The 18,472-nt window shown below is 49.8% G+C and overlaps 1 protein-coding gene across 1 annotated transcript in view; it reads left to right on the top strand.

Moving 5' to 3' along the window:
• LOC131817628 (uncharacterized) overlaps positions 1-18,472 on the top strand; it is a 135,974-nt gene that overhangs the window by 101,344 nt on the left and 16,158 nt on the right. Inside the window, exon 5 of the mRNA XM_059151174.1 lies at positions 17,862-18,065. Coding sequence (XP_059007157.1) covers positions 17,862-18,027 — 166 coding nt within the window. The 3' untranslated portion in view covers positions 18,028-18,065. The remainder of the gene's footprint in view (positions 1-17,861; positions 18,066-18,472) is intronic.

Genomic DNA, 18,472 nt, shown 5'->3' with positions numbered 1-18,472 from the left:
GATTTCTGCTCTGATCTTTATGATTTCTCTTCTCCTGCTGGGCTTAGGGTTTCTTTCTTGTTCTTTCTCCAGCTCCTTTAGGTGTAGGGTTAGGTTGTGTACCTGAGACCTTTCTTGTTTCTTGAGAAAGGCTTGTACCGCTATATATTTTCCTCTCAGGACTGCCTTTGTTGTGTCCCACAGATTTTGAACCGTTGTATTTTCATTATCATTTGTTTCCATGATTTTTTTCAATTCTTCTTTAATTTCCCGGTTGACCCATTCATTCTTTAGAAGGATACTGTTTAGTCTCCATGTATTTGGGTTCTTTCCAAACTTCCTTTTGTGGTTGAGTTCTAGCTTTAGAGCATTGTGGTCTGAAAATATGCAGGGAATGATCCCAATCTTTTGATACCGGTTGAGTCCTGATTTAAGACCGAGGATGTGATCTATTCTGGAGAATGTTCCATGTGCACTAGAGAAGAATGTGTATTCTGTTGCTTTGGGATGAAATATTCTGAATATATCTGTGATGTCCATCTGGTCCAGTGTGTCATTTAAGGCCTTTATTTCCTTGCTGATCTTTTGCTTGGATGACCTGTCCATTTCAGTGAGGGGAGTGTTAAAGTCCCCTACTATTATTGTATTGTTGTTGATGTGTTTCTTTGATTTTGTTATTAATTGGTTTATATAGTTGGCTGCTCCCACGTTGGGGGCATAGATATTTAAAATTGTTAAATCTTCTTGTTGGACAGACCCTTTGAGTATGATATAGTGTCCTTCCTCATCTCTTATTACAGTCTTTGGCTTAAAATCTAATTGATCTGATATAAGGATTGCCACTCCTGCTTTCTTCTGATGTCCATTAGCATGGTAAATTCTTTTCCACCCCCTCACTTTAAATCTGGAGGTGTCTTCGGGCTTAAAATGTGTTTCTTGGAGGCAACATATAGATGGGTTTTGTTTTTTTATCCATTCTGATACCCTGTGTCTTTTGACAGGGGCATTTAGCCCATTCACATTCAGGGTAACTATTGAGAGATATGAATTTAGTGCCATTGTATTGCCTGTAAGGTGACTGTTACTGTATATGGTCTCTGTTCCTTTCTGATCTACCACTTGTAGGCTCTCTCTTTGCTTAGAGGACCCCTTTCAATATTTCCTGTAGAGCTGGTTTGGTATTTGCAAATTCTTTCAGTTGTTGTTTGTCCTGGAAGCTTTTAATCTCTCCTTCTATTTTCAATGATAGCCTAGCTGGATATAGTATTCTTGGCTGCATGTTTTTCTCGTTTAGTGCTCTGAAAATATCATGCCAGCTCTTTCTGGCCTGCCAGGTCTCTGTGGATAAGTCAGCTGCCAATCTAATATTTTTACCATTGTATGTTACAGACTTCTTTTCCCGGGCTGCTTTCAGGATTTTCTCTTTGTCATTGAGACTTGTAAATTTTACTATTAGGTGACGGGGTGTGGGCCTATTCTTATTGATTTTGAGGGGCATTCTCTGAACCTCCTGAATTTTGATGCTCGTTCCCTTTGCCATATTGGGGAAATTCTCCCCAATAATTCTCTCCAGTATACCTTCTGCTCCCCTCTCACTTTCTTCTTCTTCTGGAATCCCAATTATTCTAATGTTGTTTCGTCTTATGGTGTCACTTATTTCTCGAATTCTCCCCTCGTGGTCCAGTAGCTGTTTGTCCCTCTTTTGATCAGCTTCTTTATTCTCTGTCATTTGGTCTTCTATATCACTAATTCTTTCTTCTGCCTCATTTATCCTAGCAGTGAGAGCCTCCATTTTTGATTGCACCTCATTAATAGCTTTTTTGATTTCAACTTGGTTAGATTTTAGTTCTTTTATTTCTCCAGAAAGGGCTTTTATATCTCTCGAGAGGGTTTCTCTAATATCTTCCATGCCTTTTTCGAGCCCGGCTAGAACCTTGAGAATTGTCATTCTGAACTCTAGATCTGACATATTACCGATGTCTGTATTGATTAGGTCCCTAGCCTTCGGTACTGCCTCTTGTTCTTTTTTTTGTGGTGAATTTTTACGTCTTGACATTTTGTCCAGATAAGAGTAAATGAAGGGGCAAGTAAAATACTAAAAGGGTGGCAACAACCCCAGGAAAATATGCTTTAGCCAAATTAGAAGAGATCCAAAATCGTGAGTGGGGAGAAAGGGGATAAAAAGAGGTTCAAAAAGGAAGAAAGAAAAAAGAAAAAAAAAAAAAGAAAAGAATTTTTTTTAAAAAAGAAAACACCTAAGAAAAATGTAAAAAAATATATATATATATTAGATAAACTAGTAAAAAATCGTTAAAAAAGAAAAAGGTAACAGTTAAAAAAAAAAAAAAAATTTTACCCGAAGGCGAGAAAAAAAAAAAAAAAATGAAAAAGAAAAAATTAAATTAACTGCAAGACTAAAAAAAATCACAGGAAAAAAGCCATGAGTTCCGTGCTTGGCTTTCTCCTCCTCTGGAATTCTGCTGCTCTCCTTGGTATTGAAACCGCACTCCTTGGTAGGTGAACTTGGTCTCGGCTGGATTTCTTGTTGATCTTCTGGGGGAGGGGCCTGTTGTAGTGATTCTCAAGTGTCTTTGCCCCAGGCGGAATTACACCGCCCTTACCCGGGGCCGGGGTGAGTAATCCGCTCGGGTTTGCTTTCAGGAGCTTTTGTTCCCTGAGCGCTTTCCGTAGAGTTCCAGAGGACGGGAATACAAATGGCGGCCTCCTGGTCTCCGGCCCGGAGGAGCCGAGAGCCCAGGGCCCCACTCCTCAGGGCGCCCTCAGAGAACAGCGCCCAGTTACTCCCGTCTGCCTGACCTCCGGCCGCGCTCCGAGCTCACCGAGCCTGCGACCGGTTCAAGGTAACACGGATCTGTGATCTTACTGTCGGCTCTGTCTCTGTAGCCGGCTTTCCCGTTCCAATACCCGCAAGCTCTGCGACACTCAGACACCCCCGATCCTTCTGTGACCCTGCGGGACCTGAGGCCACGCTGACCCCGCGTGGGCTTCGCCCCGGTTTAGCCTCTGGAGCGATGTCCCTCAGCGGAACAGACTTTTAAAAGTCCTGATTTTGTGCGCGGTTGCTCCGCCGCTTGCCGGGAGCCGGCCCCTCCCCCCGGGGTCTATCTTCCCGTCGCTTTGGATTCACTTCTCCGCCGGTCCTACCTTTCAGAAAGTGGTTGTTTTTCTGTTTCCAGAATTGCTGTTCTTCTTCTCTTCGATCTGCCGATGGATTTTCAGGTGTTTGCAATCTTTAGATAAGCTATCTAGCTGATCTCCGGCTAGCTGAAGCAGTCTCAGCTTGCTACTTCTCCGCCATCTTCAAGCCTGTCCCGGCTCTAATATTTTTTTGAGTCTATTTTTTCTCTCTGTTGTTCAGACTGGTTGATGTCAGTTATTCTCTTTTCCAGTTCACTACTTCTTTCCTCTTTCCCCTCCATTCTGCTCTTCAGCTCACTGACTGAGCCTTTTACTTTTGTTATTATATTTTTCAGTCCTAAAATTTTCATTTGGCTCTTCTTTATATCTTTTATTTCTTTGTTGAGACTCTTTTCTCCCCCATTTGTTTCAAGTGTTTTTGCAGTTGCTCACTGAAGCATTTTTAAAATGATGATTGCTTTAAAATTTTTGTCAAATAGTTGTAACATCTCTGTCATCCTGGTGTTGGAATCTGTCTTTTTCATTCAGTGTGAGACCTTTGTTTTCTCTGGTATGATGACGATTTTTTAAAATGATGCCTGGGATTTTGTGTTACGTTATGAAACTCTGAATTGTATGTAAACCTTTTGTTTCAGATGGTTTTGTTTAGTAGGGGGGCTCCTATCAGTTATGGCTTCAAATATTTTTCAGCTGTGTTATTTGGCACACACACATTTAGGATTATGGCTTCTTGGTGGATTAACCCTCTTATTATATAATGCCCCTCTCTGTCTCTGGTGATTCTCTTTGCTCGGAAGTCTCTTCTTTCTATAGATAAAATATATAATATAAATATAATCTACCTCCAGGTTTCCCACTAGCTTCTGTTGACCCTGGAGGGAGGAGGATCCTTACTACTTAGGGTAAAAGTGGGTAAAAGTACTAGCTCCCCGTGTGGGTACCACTAACATGGTGTTGGGGGTGGTCTTGTTTGTGTTGATGCATGGTGAAAGTCAGCCTACTCTGACTCTGTCAGAGATAGGAGGCATGTTTTGTTACTGCCAAGTAAGAGGTGAAGTTCAGGCTCCCATGATCTCTACTGACAGTTTGGAGAGATTTACTCTGGTGGGGAAATTGGTGTTTCTTGTTACAGCCTCCTTAGGGTAGAATTCTAGACTTGCCTTTTGCCTTTGCTTGTGTAGATATGGATAGGGCCACTTTTTTCCCTGTAGTGTTTGACTGGAGTAGAGCAATTATTGTTTAAATGTTTTCTGTCTTACTTGGCTGCCCCTCTTCTTGTCCTTTGGCTAGAGAGATCAGGCTTTCATTGGGGGTTTGTTTTCTGTGACTGCTACAGTTTCCAGATTTCTGCTTTCCTTAGTTCCAGGTCTAGCATATATGAAGCAAAAAAGAAAACCAAAGAAACTGACATAGTAGTCATTTCTTGGATTTTAGGTCTTGCTAGTCTGCCTTTTTTCCCCTGCCACTACGTCCTCTGGGACCAGTGAGCAACTTACCTTCTCTGATCATTTTTTCCTGGGGTTTGTTCCATGCTGTTTAGCACATGGCCTTTAGCTCTTACTCATTTGTTCATTCATTTCTTCTTTCATTCAGCAAAATGGGTTGTGTGCCTTCTCCTACAGATGTGGTGGTTAAAGACCTTGAGTTCCCGTTAGTGGAAGAGACAAGCAGTAGTCACAGGGTCTGGGAAGACAGTTCCCCCTGAGCTGGTCTTGTACTGTCCTGGTGAAGGAGAGTCTATAGGGCAGGGTTAGATCTGGCTGCTCTGCCCAGGGTGAGATGGGGCTCTGCTCATAGCCCTGGTAGGAGGCACCTTGGCACTTGGCTCCTTCAGGTTGCATTTGCTCATCTACTGAGCACCTGCTGCTACAGAGCCTACACTGCAAAGGGATGTGGGGTAAGAGAGGTGGAACCAGCTCTTGGCAGCTCCAGGCCAGGATGGGTAGAAATAGTCCCTGGAAAGCTCACCCTTGAATGGAGGGTGAGAGCACCAGTGGTGGCAGGAGCTCAGGATATGATTTCCTTAAAAAGAAGCTTTTGAGCTAGACCTGAGTACTGATTGGGGAAAAAATCCCGGTAGAGATATGAGCAGTGGGCCCTAGTCTCTGCTCCTGGTAGGTGGAGCAGCTGGAACAGGGACTTGGGGGACCCAGGTTCCCACCTAGGCCCCATCCTGGTGCTCTCTCTCCCCACCCTGGGCATTATCTTTCTCCTAGCATGATGCCCCATCCAGGTCCCCACCTGGCTTGCTCCTGCCTCTCCCTCGGGCACTGCTCTTCTGCCTGCGATGCCCGTCCAGGCCCTGCATTGTGTGGGGAAGATGTGGCTCACCCGCGCGGGTTATTATTAGCCTGCAATGAAGTGAAAGGCCCTGAATGGGGGATGCCGAGCTCCTGCCTGACACCGTGGCCGAGGCAAGAAGGGAATGATTCATTATGGCTACAAGGCGTGCTCTAATTTCATATAACGGAATAAATGACAGTCGTATTTTGGGTGCCACCACGCGCAGATAGCATTGTTCCCTGACTGCCTCTCACCCAGGCTGCAAGGAGAATTAGAGCAGCCTTTGTGCAGGGAGATGAGAGGCCAGGGGACACCTGGGGGCCAGCAGGTGCCGTGACCCTGGGAGGCAATGTAAAGTTGCTGCTTGGTGGCTGGCGTGGCCTGGGAAAGGGACCTCCGGATCCCATCCTCCCATTCAAGGACCCCCAGCCTGCTGATCACACTTCAACTTCCTGTACTCCACACGTTCCCCTCCCATTCTTATGGCTTCTCCAGACCCCACCTCCCATCCGGTTCCCCATTCAGTTCAGCCCCAGCTCTGGGGCCCCACCTCCAGGAAGCCAACAGTACCCATCTTATGCTCTTGCAGTTCTGTGTGAGTGTCTCCCTCCCTCTTTGCAGGCTTCTAGACTCCCCCACTAGTCTCCTGGCCCTGGTTGGGACTCTGCGACCACATGCCAACAGCTTTAGCTGAGGCTTCCTTGGCTGTGAAGGTGGCCCCACGTTTGAGGCAGTGGGCCTTTACCTGGTATCTGCTGGGATGGAGAATTCCCCCGTAAGTTGAGCACACAATGGTGTAGATGTTGGGGTATGAGCCCTCCAAGGCAGGGCTGCTGTGTGACTTGTGGGGGCTGGGGTCAAATAAAAATACAGGCCCTGTTTTTGCAAAATTAGTGAAGAACTTCAAGACACCATAGCAGAGCCTTAAACCTAGTGCAGGGCCCTTCTGAGTGAGGGCCTCTGAGCATGGAGCAGTGGCAGGTGCATGAAGCTGACCTTATCCAGCATCGACAAGAGACCCAAGGCTGGAGCCTAGGGTCCCCCTGGGGCATCATGGGGTCATCTCACCTGAGCTGTTGCCAGGTAGGCTGGCAAGGCCATGGGGAAGGGCACTGGACTGGCTGGGTTACAAGCACATGAGTAGGTTCCTGGAAGCAGCCACAGAATTATGTTTCCCCAGTGCGCTTCATCTGTGCTCTGGAACCCCAGATAAAAATAATAGAGGAGTAGGATAACATTCAAGGGCAATTTCATCCTTGGGTGTCTAAGCAGGAAAGGAAGCCTTGGGATCACTGGACCAAGGAATTCATATTCCTGTAATATTTGCACACAAAATGGTCTCATGTTTAAAAATGCACATTAAGAGTCGTGTCAATCACAGACCCTTGGAAATGGTGCTGACTTGACAGGGAGACAGAACTTTCCCGTGGAGTTTAATTTCGTTCAAACACCTTTTGCAATTGGGGTGACAGCAGGACCAAGGACCGGGGGGACCCGCACCCTCCCCCGCCTGCTGCTGCTGCCCATGGCTGGGCCACTAGCCCAGCAGGGGTCACTGCATGGAGTGTGTGAGTAGGGAGCTCCCGGAGCCCACTGTGGAAGGGCCCTGGACAGCCATACAGGACCAGACCCTCTCTCCTTGGTCCCCCACTGCTCTCTGAGATCAAGTCCTGGCATCACCAGCAGAGCAGAAGTGAGGGGGTGGGCAGGCCAGCTCCTGGGAGGGCAGAACCCCCTGAGCAGGCTCTGCACTGGCTCTCAGCCTGTGGGAAGATGGAAAGAATCTCCAGCAGACTTGGGCCAACCGCAGGGGTTGATTTGGAGCTCGATCCCACAACCCAAGATCCTGCCTGAGCCCAAACCAAGAGTTGGATCTTTACCTGACTGAGCCACCCAGGCACCCCGAAGGTAGCTCCTTTTATTTATTTCTTCTTTTTAAAAATTTAATTGGGCTGCTCCTTTTAAAGGAGGCCATGCTCTGCAGTTCACTGTGAGCCCCGCTGCTCTGAACTTTCCCCCAGCTCTGCACAATGGCTATCCTCTTAGACTTTGATTTGCACAGTTGTGGTTCGTTCTTTCTTTCTTTTTTTCTTTCTTCCTTCCTTCCTTTCTTTCTTTTTTGAAGATTTTATCTATTTATTTGTCACAGAGAGTGAGAAAACACACAAGCAGGGAGAGCGGCAGGCAGAGGGAGAAACAGGCTTCCCGCTGAGCAGGGAGCCCTATGTGGGGTTCAATCCCAGGACCCTGGGATCGTGACCTGAGCCGAAGGCATACGCTTAATCAACTGAGCCACCCAGGGGTCCCAACACAGTTGTGTTTCTTACATCTGGCTGGCATTGCTCATTTAGGGTGTCTGCCTGCCCCCTTATGCATTTTGCCCCTTTGCTCCTCATTTGGAAATTTCCTCTGGTGTTTTGCTGATTGTGGGTGGGCTGACTTTGGGGCATGTAAAAGGGTGTAGATGGGGAGGAAGTGTCCCTGCTCTCTACACCGCGTCCTGGTACTCTATGAATATACTTGATGTATCCCCATGATCAAACTGTTGGGCTGGAGATTTCTTACCACCTCTTGAGAGCCGAGTGGGGGCATAGTCTCATAGGCAGAGGGAGAAGGGGTGGGGGAGAGGGGACTGTGGGCAGGAGGGCATGGCACATATGGCTTCTGTCACCCGCCCTCTGCCCCAGCTGGCTGAAACACGAATTTGCATTGTTACACTCTTACCTTTAAAAAGCACCCTCCCTAAATGGTGTTTTCTCCTCTAGAAAGCCTGTGCCTGTGACTGATAGTGGGAGCAGCTTGGAACAGGGCACCCCTGGACCCTTCAAAAGGGGTGAGGTCTCAGCTCCACATAGCGGCCATTTCCTAGGGTCCAGCTCACTCTCTGTCCACATCTGCTTCCCCGCCTGGGGGTCTGGGCTGGGGAGGCTGGAGGGGCAGAGATGGCCAAGGCTCTTGCAGAAGGAGGCTAGTAGGGCAGGAATGTTTTCTAGTGACTGTTCCTGAGGAGGTGCAACTGAGCTGGCTGCTGTGGTCACCCTAGCCAGACATGCCTGTATGACCTGCCCCTGCTCATTCTCTTGGACATCTGCAGATCCAAGAATGGAGAGACAAAGTCACATTCGCCAGGTGGCCCAGGAGGCTCTTGCTTGTGACTGCTTCTCGTCCTTGGGTCCTTAGAGAAGACCATGCCTCATGTGAGTTCACTGTCTCTCAAGGCATTTTATGGGGGCCTGGTCTCAGCACCCCAGCAGGTGTTGACTTGCTTGACCTTCAATGGAGGCAGAGACAAAGTTTTCTTATCAATAGAAAACTGGCAAATGCAAGGAGGGGAAGTGGGTAGCTACCCCTATGTCTGGTAAAGGAAGCAATTTGCCTTCCAAATACGACCTTATTAATTGGTTGTTCAGGAGAAGATCAGGGCCCGACTGGGTTAAATTGAGGGTCATGTCTGTAGCAGTGGGGATGCGATGCCCTGCAGCATCAGGTAAAATGTTTGTTTGCATATAGCTGATGGACAGCATTGCCTTCCAGAAAGCCCCCTGGCTGCGTGCTGGAGTGGACTTTTGTTACACAAGTTACAGAGGTTCCTTTTGCTGAGGGTTTCTAGAGCTGGGTTATGCAATGTGACTGCCTGTCTTGGGGATGGATGACAGTGCCCTGGGTTCTGGGACTCATCATGGCTCTCAGTGGGGAGAGGAAGGTCTTAGGAGTGTGACCATCACCCTTAAACAGACTTTAGTTGCCAACTTGGTGCCTTACCATGGTACATCATGTAAACTTTTGGGTTCCTCAGCTGGAAAATGGAGTCAGACTCTGGAAGGGTCCCCCATCTCCCTGAAGAAAAATTCTTCTGGTCCATTAACGTCATTTTCTTTAGAGAACCTTTTCTGATCTCAGAAAGGTGACCATATGGGAAACCAGGCTGATATTAAAAGCCATTCAGTCTGAAGGTTGATTGGTCTGGGGAGATGGTAGATTGGTCCCCTGCTGGACCAGCCATCACCACCAGGCTGTAGGTGAAAGCAGAGGCTGGTGGTCTCCACTCTGTCCTGGAAGCCCCCGGGTTCAGATGGTTTCCTTTACCCAGGCCCCAGCCATTGACAAACTTGTCCTTGTCTGCCCAGGACTCTCTTGATCCTGGCACTTTGAAAGCCCACAGCCTAGGAATGTCCTCCATCTGGCAAACCAGATGGCTGGTCACCCCACCTGGCCTTGGTCCCCAAGCCAGAGGGGCAGTCAGTGGGTAAAATCTAGGACTGGGAGGTGGGAGGTGGTCCCAGCGTGAGGAACAAGCCCCTGGAAGAGGCAGCCACGCTACGTCCAATGCTTCCCGCATGGCCTATGCTTCCATGCATATACCACACCATGACATTGCATATGTGTACAGGAACCCCTAGCATGTACGCTGTGTGATCCTAATGGCCCCTCCAATCACAGCAGTGCTCACGTGGAACTTGCAGGGTGCTCACATCACGGTGCTTGTCTGTTTCCACTGCTCGCGAAGTCAATACTCTCCTCTCCCATGGGGTGGGGGACCCTTATGCCCCTCACTTCCCAGAGGAGCAAGCTAGTGTGCTACTTGCCCAGGGTCAGCAAGCGTGGAGCCGGGACTTGGAGCTGGGCTCTCAGGTTCTACGGCCCACATGATAACCTTTCCCCTGATGGGAAATTGTGTGCAGAGACGAATATCGAGAAGGGGATGGGTTCAAGGGACCACAGCAGGAGCCCTCCAGGCAGCGAGGAAGAAATGGGGCCAAGAAAAGGGACAGAAGAGAGTTTCCTGCCAACAGAAACCCAGTCTGATCTTCAAGAGCCAGCACACAAGTGATTCCCTCCGTGAGGCCTTCTTGTGTTCCCCATGCTGATCATTTCTTCATGTGGGTCCCCAGATTCTTGCTCATGTTTTCGTCTTGCCATCTGTCCTTCTCATATGACTGGAGGGCTCCTTGAGGGCAAGGCAGTGTCTGAGTCAACTGTGATTCTGGCTCTCAGGAGCTGGCAAGGACACGGAGGGGAGGGGAGACAGAAGTGCTGTCACTTCTTGGGGCCAATTGGCCAGCTGCTCCTCATTAGAAATCTTGTGACTTCCCTTTGTGCCCAGCTGGGACAGTGTAATCAGAGACCCAAACAGCAGCATATAGTGGTGCTCTGCACAGTGAGGAAATTCCAGGGTCTTACACTGGAACTGTGGGCTGGCCCGAGTCATAGCACGTGATGTAGGACCACCTTTGAAAGTCTTTTTTTTTTTTTTTTTTTTTTAAGATTTTATTTATTTATTTGACAGAGAGAGATCACAAGTAGGCATAGAGAGAGGGGGAAGCAGGCTCCCCTCTGAGCAGAGAGCCGGATGTGGGGCTTGATCCCAGGACCCTGAGTTCATGACCTGAGCCGAAGGCAGAGGCTTAACCCACTGAGCCACCCAGGTGCCCCCTTTGAAAGTCTTAATGCCGAGGCCGACTTGCTTTCCTACATGGTCGTGTTGTCTTTGCCCTTTTATTTATGTGCTTTGTACACATGGATGTGATGGTTGGTGGATTGCAAGGGACAAAAGACACAAACAACAGCCCAGTGATCTGGGTGCTATGTGCGGTCAAGATCATGCAATGAATGACTCAGAGTTGCAGGAGTTACAGTCTCGGTACCTACCCTCTACCCTGGGCTTGTTTGGAGTACCTGAGACCACTTATACACCTTCCTCTGAGATCTTTGGTGCAGGTGTTCTTTCTTTTTTCTACGTTCAGAGAAGGTGCTTGTGGGGGCTTTTGATGCTGTGTGATCGTGATGATGGGGGTTATAATGAAACACACAAACAAGCTGGCACAGAGCTGGGAAGGATGAGGAGGTCCCCTCTGCCGGGTGTGGTGTGCAGACCAGGGCTGTCGGATGTAGAGTTTAACGCTCTATTAAAACTTGACTTCCCTTTGCCCCCAGTGCTCTGAAGCGTGCTAAAGAAGGTAGGGCAGGGCAAAGTGCAACATGGCTGTAGGACCCCTGTCTTAGTCAGCTTGAGCCCCCGTAACAAAATAGCACAGGCTGAGTGGCTTACACGGCACAAATCCATTGTCTTGCAGTCCTGGAGGCTGGAAGCTGAGATGAATGTGTTAGTGTGATTGGGCTTTTGTGTGAGCTCTCTTCCTGCCTTGCACATGGCCACCTTCTCACTGGCTCCTGCCTGAAACCCTACAATGGCTCCCCATTCTATTGGAACAAACCTCTAACCTCTCATCACAGCCTCCAAGGCCTTCAATGATGTGAGCCGAGCCTGACTTCTACCTCAGGTCACTGTCCCTGATGTGCGGGAGCCACTGACCTCTGGGTTCCTCATGGTTGGGTCTGAGCATTTGCCATTCCCTTTGTGTACAAAATGCATTTCGGCATTTGGGTCTTGGCCTCCTGATGACACAGCTTCTGTGTGTCTTGCTGTCGCCGTGTCACATCACAACAGTTGTATTTCTTTATAGCTCTTGTAACCGAGGAGGCTTGGTCTTCCCTTTCAAGTGTCCATTTGTCGGGCAGGCACCTCCTCCCTCGCCCACTGTTGTCATGGCAGTTGCCTGTAGGAAGCACACCATCAGGAGTTGGTGGCTGAGACTTTTTCTTGGGGAAAGTGGGGGGCGGTACTTAGAAGAAGGTCTTTAAAGGTCTCCCACCCCACTGCCAGCACTCAGAGATGTTCATTATCCCTCCAAGCTTTCCTCCTTGCCTCCGCCGACTCCTCAGCCCCATCCCTCCCCAACCTCCTTGCCTCCGCACCCCTTCTGGCCCCACCCCTCCACCTCCACCTCTTTGGCTCCCCCGACCCCTTCCTGCGCTGTGTGGTCAGTGACCGCACTTAAGGCTAAAAGCACACCCAGAGCCCTAACCCTATGCTTTGCAAAGACCCTCCCAACTCCCCGAAATATCCAAATCAGGATCTTCTAGACGGTTCTGAAATTCCTGTTTTAAGAGCATGTCTTCCCCTGTATGTCCCGTGTGTGTCCCCCCCCCCCCAGTATCGCCCCCACCCCTCGACCCCACGACCTCCCAGGATGGCATTTGTCTTCTGAGGAATTACTGTTTGGACACTTCGCCCTGCTACTTGGATGATGCGGGCAGTCTCAGTCTCCTGGCAACTGAGGAATTGGGTTGTGAGGCTGGTGCTTTCTCCCCCCTCAGCCATGTCCCATGCTCCGTGCTGCTCTCTTTCTTGCATCTCCAGGCATTCTGTTCATAAGACCGCCATTTCTCAGAGTCTGCTCAGTTGTCCTCATTCATTCATTCATTCATTCACTAAAGTATCCATGATGATCCAGTCCCGCCATAACCGCAGGGGATGCAGGGAGAACATGCCTGCCCACAGCGGGGGGATGGGTCCTGCGGTTCTCCAAGGTGGCACCTGCGTGGAGCCTCGTGCATGGTACTTGGTAGATGACACCTTATGGTCCTGTGAATTGATTTTGATTGCAGAATTTTTACAAAGCACGCAGACTACCACCATAGTAAGAAGTATTATTTCCAAGGCAAATCTTGTTTTGAGAGGTTTATGAAAATTGAGCATTTGAAGATAATTTAAAAATCCTGCAAAACAAGGGTGGGGCGTCACTGTCCTGGCCTGGGGCCATTTCCCCAGAACCCTTTAGCAGGAACACACAGGCTGCTGAACAAAGTGTGTGGGACAAGCTGAGGGCTCTGCCCACTTGGGGCCATGTAGGGAAGTCAAAAGCAAAATTCTCAGGGGACACACACTAGCTGTCATAGGAGGAGCTGACCTCCAGCTGTCCGCCTCCGTACTTATGAGTGCCTGCTGTATGCTCTCCCTGTCCACTGGGGTGTGGATGCTTTGGGGTCCTTTCTGGAATCCAATCCCAATTGTTTTTGGACACTTCCGCAGATGTCTTTCCTACTTGGAATGATGTTTCACTTTCTCTTTTCCTTGAAGCTTATCTGCTTTTCGAGAAGCCTCTGCTGACATTCCCATTCTCTCTGGTGCTCCCTGCGTCTGCAGTCATTCCTCTTCCAGGCTTCTGGGGGCGGGGGGCTTGGGGGTTAGAGGGACCAGGACTCTACCCTCCATCGGGGGTCCCCACAAGGACCTTCCTGGAGCTTCCAGATCTGGCTCTGTGCAAACCGGAGATATCCCCATCAACCCTGGGGCTTATTTAAAGGTTGTTAATTACTCTCTTCCATTCCCCAGCTAGATTAGCATTCCCTTGGAGTCACATGGAGCCCAGGACTGTGCTTACATCCAAGCTGTTAATAAATATTTGTGTGGGATTTGGAAAAAGAGAAATGCAAAGATGACTTGAGAAGTAAGACTTTGTCCCTCCACCCCCCGAGTTTAACTTTTGGGAAAGTTCATTTGGATGATTAAATGAGTAACAGTATGCACAGAAATTTGGGGGGGATGTGAGCTGGAGAATTTGTATTAGATATTAAAAATGCCCTTCAGAGCTGCAAACCAAATCAAGATAATAAAACGCAAATCCAGAAGAAGATGAGCCACAGCCCAGACTCTAGGAAACAGAGTTTGAGGCAGGACTGAAGGGGCTGGCACTTTATTAGGGAGGGGTGAGCCGTGGGCAGAGAGAGTGGGGGAGAGGGGAGCGGCGCAAGGAGGGAAGGGAAGCCGTGTGCTGAGCTGGACTGGGAGACGCAGCAGGTGGCTCAGCAGGTGGCTCTGCTTGGCTGGTGGTCTTCTCCAGATGGGCTGTGCACAGAAACTCTGTCTCCGCGTAGTCAGCGGGCGAGAGGGAAGAGGGAATTTGTGTGCCTGGCTCCCCCCCCCCCCCATCTCCTGTTTCCCACAGGTCAGAGTTCACCCCGTGGGTGGTTTCTCCCGTGCATTTCTGCATTGCAACTTCTGGCTTGCCCCTTTGGCAACTTCTCAAGCGCTAGCTTCCGACCCAGACGTGAGGTGTTTCCTGCTAAACTGCAGGGGCTCAGAGATGCTAGAGATGGGAGGTGAGTGGCTAGGCTGCTGAACACGCAGTGGTGATCAAGGTGGGTGGGCTCGGGGTCTAGGGTCAGGTGGGTGAGGTACTGAGCTCAGGTGCAAAATGTAAGGGAGTGCCAACAACCCTGTGATCAAGTGAAATCATGTTTTTTTTTTTTTTTTTAAAAGATGTTATTTATTTATTTGATACACAGAGAGATCACAAGTAGGCAGAGAGGCAGGCAGAGAGAGAGGGGAAATAGGTTCCCTGCTGAGCAGAGAGCCCAATGCAGGGCACGATCCCAGGACCCTGAGATCATGACCTGAGCTGAAGGCAGAGGCTTAACCCACTGAGCCACCCAGGTGTCCCACGAAATCATACTTTAATGCACTATTGAAAAGTCAATGTTAATGCAAAAGCTCATGATGAGCAGAACATCAGAATTTTAAATAAAGAGCAGAAAGAGGTGGGATTCAGGTAATGTGAGCAAGGTTCCGGTACAGTGTTGAGTCCTGCCTTTTGGAGGTCTAGGGGACATTTGTGGACATGTGCAGTGTGAGGCATGGGCTGGACATCCAAGGGGCAGTGACCAGGTGGGGGGAGCTCTGCACCTACAGCTGGGGAGGCAGGCGGGGTTGAGAGGGGCTATTGCAGCAGATAGCTAGAAGCTGGTACTTCAAGCCGTGGGGTTGGAGGGAGCACCAAGGATGTGAGTGTAACTGGAGAGGAGACGAAGTCCAAGGACTGAGGCCCAGGCACCCCAAAGCATAGAGCTCACTGAGAAGGAGACCACTGCAAATAATGAAAGCACGGAAGGGTCATACCAAAATGCCAACAGTGGCAGTGGTCTAGATGGGTGATGGAGTCATGGATGGTTTTTCTTGCTTCTCCATTTGTGCACAATTCTCCAAGATGAGCATCTGTTATTCGTGCAATGAAAAACTCTCTACATCTGCAGGATACTGTCATGTGGATGGGTGGTGATGAGATGGAGCCCATCACAAGAAGGAGACAGCTTCTGAAGAGATAGGTGTTCCGTACTGGCCACACTGGGGCCAGTGATGGGTACCAGGGCAGCGTTGCTGTATGTCTGGACCCCCCAGGTATTTTGAAGCTCAGGGGTGCTGTGCTGGGCTTTGAGGACCAGAGTTCACATTGGATTAGGAAGTTTGGCCCCTGGTGGTCTCTACTTTGGGAGTAGGGATTGTCAAGGGGAGGGCTTAACTGCATTCCTTGAAGAAAGGCAGGGCTGTCTTTCTAGAAAATGTGGGCCCTGTATGTCTAGCTCACTAGATGCCTGAGTGGGTGGTCTTGGTACAAGAAAAATGAGGATACGTAATAAAAATCCCAGTTTGCTTGTGGCCAGTTTTCACATGTATTCAAAATAAATGCTTGAGTGATTAAATATGCCTGTCTCTCTCTCTTTCAAGCACTTATTGAATGCCTATGGTTTACAGGTACCATGCAGACAAGGTACTTGTCATCACTGCTGCTGTGAAGCCTGGAGTCTAGCAGGGAGAAGGGGCCCATTAGATTAATTATTGCATAGCTCATTTATCGATTGGAATCATGATAAATATTTTGAAGAAAGAGAACAGTTTGCAGGGAGACTCACCTGTCTTGGTGGTCAGGGCAGGCTTCCCTGAGCAAGCAGCATTTAAGCAGATTGGTGAAGAGGGAGAAATGAGTAGGATGTGGTGGGCCAGGAGGGGTGTCTTTTCTTTCTGAGCAAACCTTACAAAAGAGTACTATGTAGAAATGGTGAGAATATGCTGCAGAAGTTAAGGAAAGGTTGTGAAAGTGCCCTGGTAAGGTGTGCAGGGAAGGCTGATGCCGTTGGAGGGTGCGGGTTCTTCTTCTCCTGTCTCACCTGGCTTTAGGGTTCCAGTGGGGAGTGAGGGCACCGTTTCAGACATAGGTTGTTCACAGATGGAGATGAGAGACACTGGCACTACACAAGCCTGAGTGCATGTCCAGCAGGTGGGAGTGAGAGGCTGGCTCAGGAGAGAGGCTGGGAGTTGGATACATGGTGGTCACTCCCATGGAGGTGTGGACCCTAAGGCCAACGGGGAGAGGCATGAAAGCCAGGAAAGCTGTGGTCAGAATTTCCGCGAATTCTTCCATTTTGGAGGACCCAGAAGGGATTGTCAAGGAGGTGGGGAGGAGCAGAGTGAAGAGGGGACCACACAAATTCAAAGGGAAGATACGTTGAGAGGATGTAGGGGTGAGTGGAGCCTTGGAAGTAGGGAGAAAAGGATAGGGAGGGCCCTAGTGAGTGGCTCATGTGCCTTCTCCTCCCTGTGGCATGGAGCAGCTCTCAGGGAGCCCCACAGAGCTGCCCTCAACAGAGCACAAGTCGATAGGACCCATGTTCCTGCCTTACCTGGTCTTTGTGTGCTCCAATGCCCTATAGAGCTCGTTGCTGCACCAACCACAAAGGACAGGACAGAGATGGGCATGTGGGGCTGAGGCAGGAGGGGGACACTTTGGGAACGGCGCCAAAGAGTCAGAGGCTGGGGCCGCACGCCCCAGGGAGGAAGAGATACTGGGATTCCACAGTGGGCTGCAGAGTACCCCCCGCCCCCCAACAAGCCCCATCACCCAGGCTACCAGCCCGGCCACTTGCCAAAGCCCTGCCTGGTGCGTCTTTCTGCCTCAGCTATCGATGAGCTGCAAAACTTCACTCGAGGGTCCTGCTGCTGCCATCAAGACTGGTCCTGGCACCCTGCTGGCCATGCAGTCACTGGGCAGTAGCGGGCTCTTCCTCCTGGGAGAGACACTTTTCAACAGACTCTGGGATGGCAGGAGAGTGGATGTGGATGAACCGGTGGGTGGTGGTCATGAGTTCTTGGCCCACCAAATCAGATGTAGCAGGTGGGTGGGGGAGATACTGTGGCATTATGTTTCTGGAAACATTGTGCTAGTCTAATCAGTTCCGGGAAATCAGTTAATTTGGAACTGCCCAGTTGTGTCTGGGATGGCCCATCCCCTTGTCCCCGGGATGGAGTGGTGGTGAGCAGGTGGGCATGGGACCGGCCCCACATCCTTCAGTATTGCCAGCACCTATGGGCACCTCGCCCTGCAGCCAGGAGCTCCAGCTCTGTGTGGTGCTTTCTCTCCCAGAGAACTGCACCTTCTTCCCAGGGGCGTGGGAAACGGTGGTGTCTTTTTGTGCTGCCCTGAGCCTCTGGGAACTGGACGGGGCTGAAGGGGACCTTCCCGCCTCAGCCCCACATGCCCATCTCTGTCCTGTCCTTTGTGGTTGGTGCAGCAGCGAGCTCTACAGGGCATTGGAGCACACGAAGACCAGGTTAGGCAGGAACATGGGTCCTGCTCAGACACCCATGCAGGCCGTGGGCCCCACCCTGTTGTCCCCTCTGACTTTTCCTCTTCCTTAGACCAGTTTTGATGAGGTGATGGGAACACCTGGATGGCACAGGATTCCTACGTTCTCCCCACCTGTTTTTCAGCTTTTGAGAGACAAAAGTAAACAATCTGACTCCACTGTGCTCTTGTTTTTAACAGGAGAGGCTTTGCATCGAACTGTCTGCCCAGGGGACGGTGGTATGGAGCACAGAGTCATTTCACGGTGCTGCAGTCTCACAATCACGGGTGCCCACCCGTCCTGCTCTGTGCTTCCCGTGTGGCCTCCATGAGCACCTGCCTCCATGCCACAGCCACATCGTGCTAAGGCAGAGTTACAAGGGGCAACCACAAGTTCACGTGCAGGTAAGATCTTATGTCAGCTCGAGAAGAACTGCCCCTCCATTTCTTTGGGTCTGGAGATGTAAGGAACATGTACACAAAGCAGGGGGATCACAAGGAAGGAAGTAATTTCCCTGCCTTCCTGGGTGGATGAACCTTCTGGGGTCCACAGATGTTTCCCCTGGTAGCCTCAGTGGGCCTAAGCTAACCCTCAGTGTGGGGGTTTATATGAGAAAAGGGACTTGGAGTGGAGAGTCAAGTGTTGGAAGAGGCTGGGGTTCATGGTGGTCTTGGGCTTCGTTACTACATGTATGCATCAAGATTTGGGACCTAGAACCTGAAGGATGCCTTGACGCTGTGTGATGAAAGGGACATAGGGATTTTGCTGAGGATGTACCATGCACCAGACACTGTAGACAGAGGTGTCTCTG

Source organism: Mustela lutreola, chromosome 16 (genome assembly GCF_030435805.1).
Source record: "Mustela lutreola isolate mMusLut2 chromosome 16, mMusLut2.pri, whole genome shotgun sequence".
NCBI lineage: Eukaryota > Metazoa > Chordata > Mammalia > Carnivora > Mustelidae > Mustela > Mustela lutreola.
Note: the sequence above shows the minus strand (reverse complement) of the source record. Positions and strands in the feature narration are given on the sequence as shown.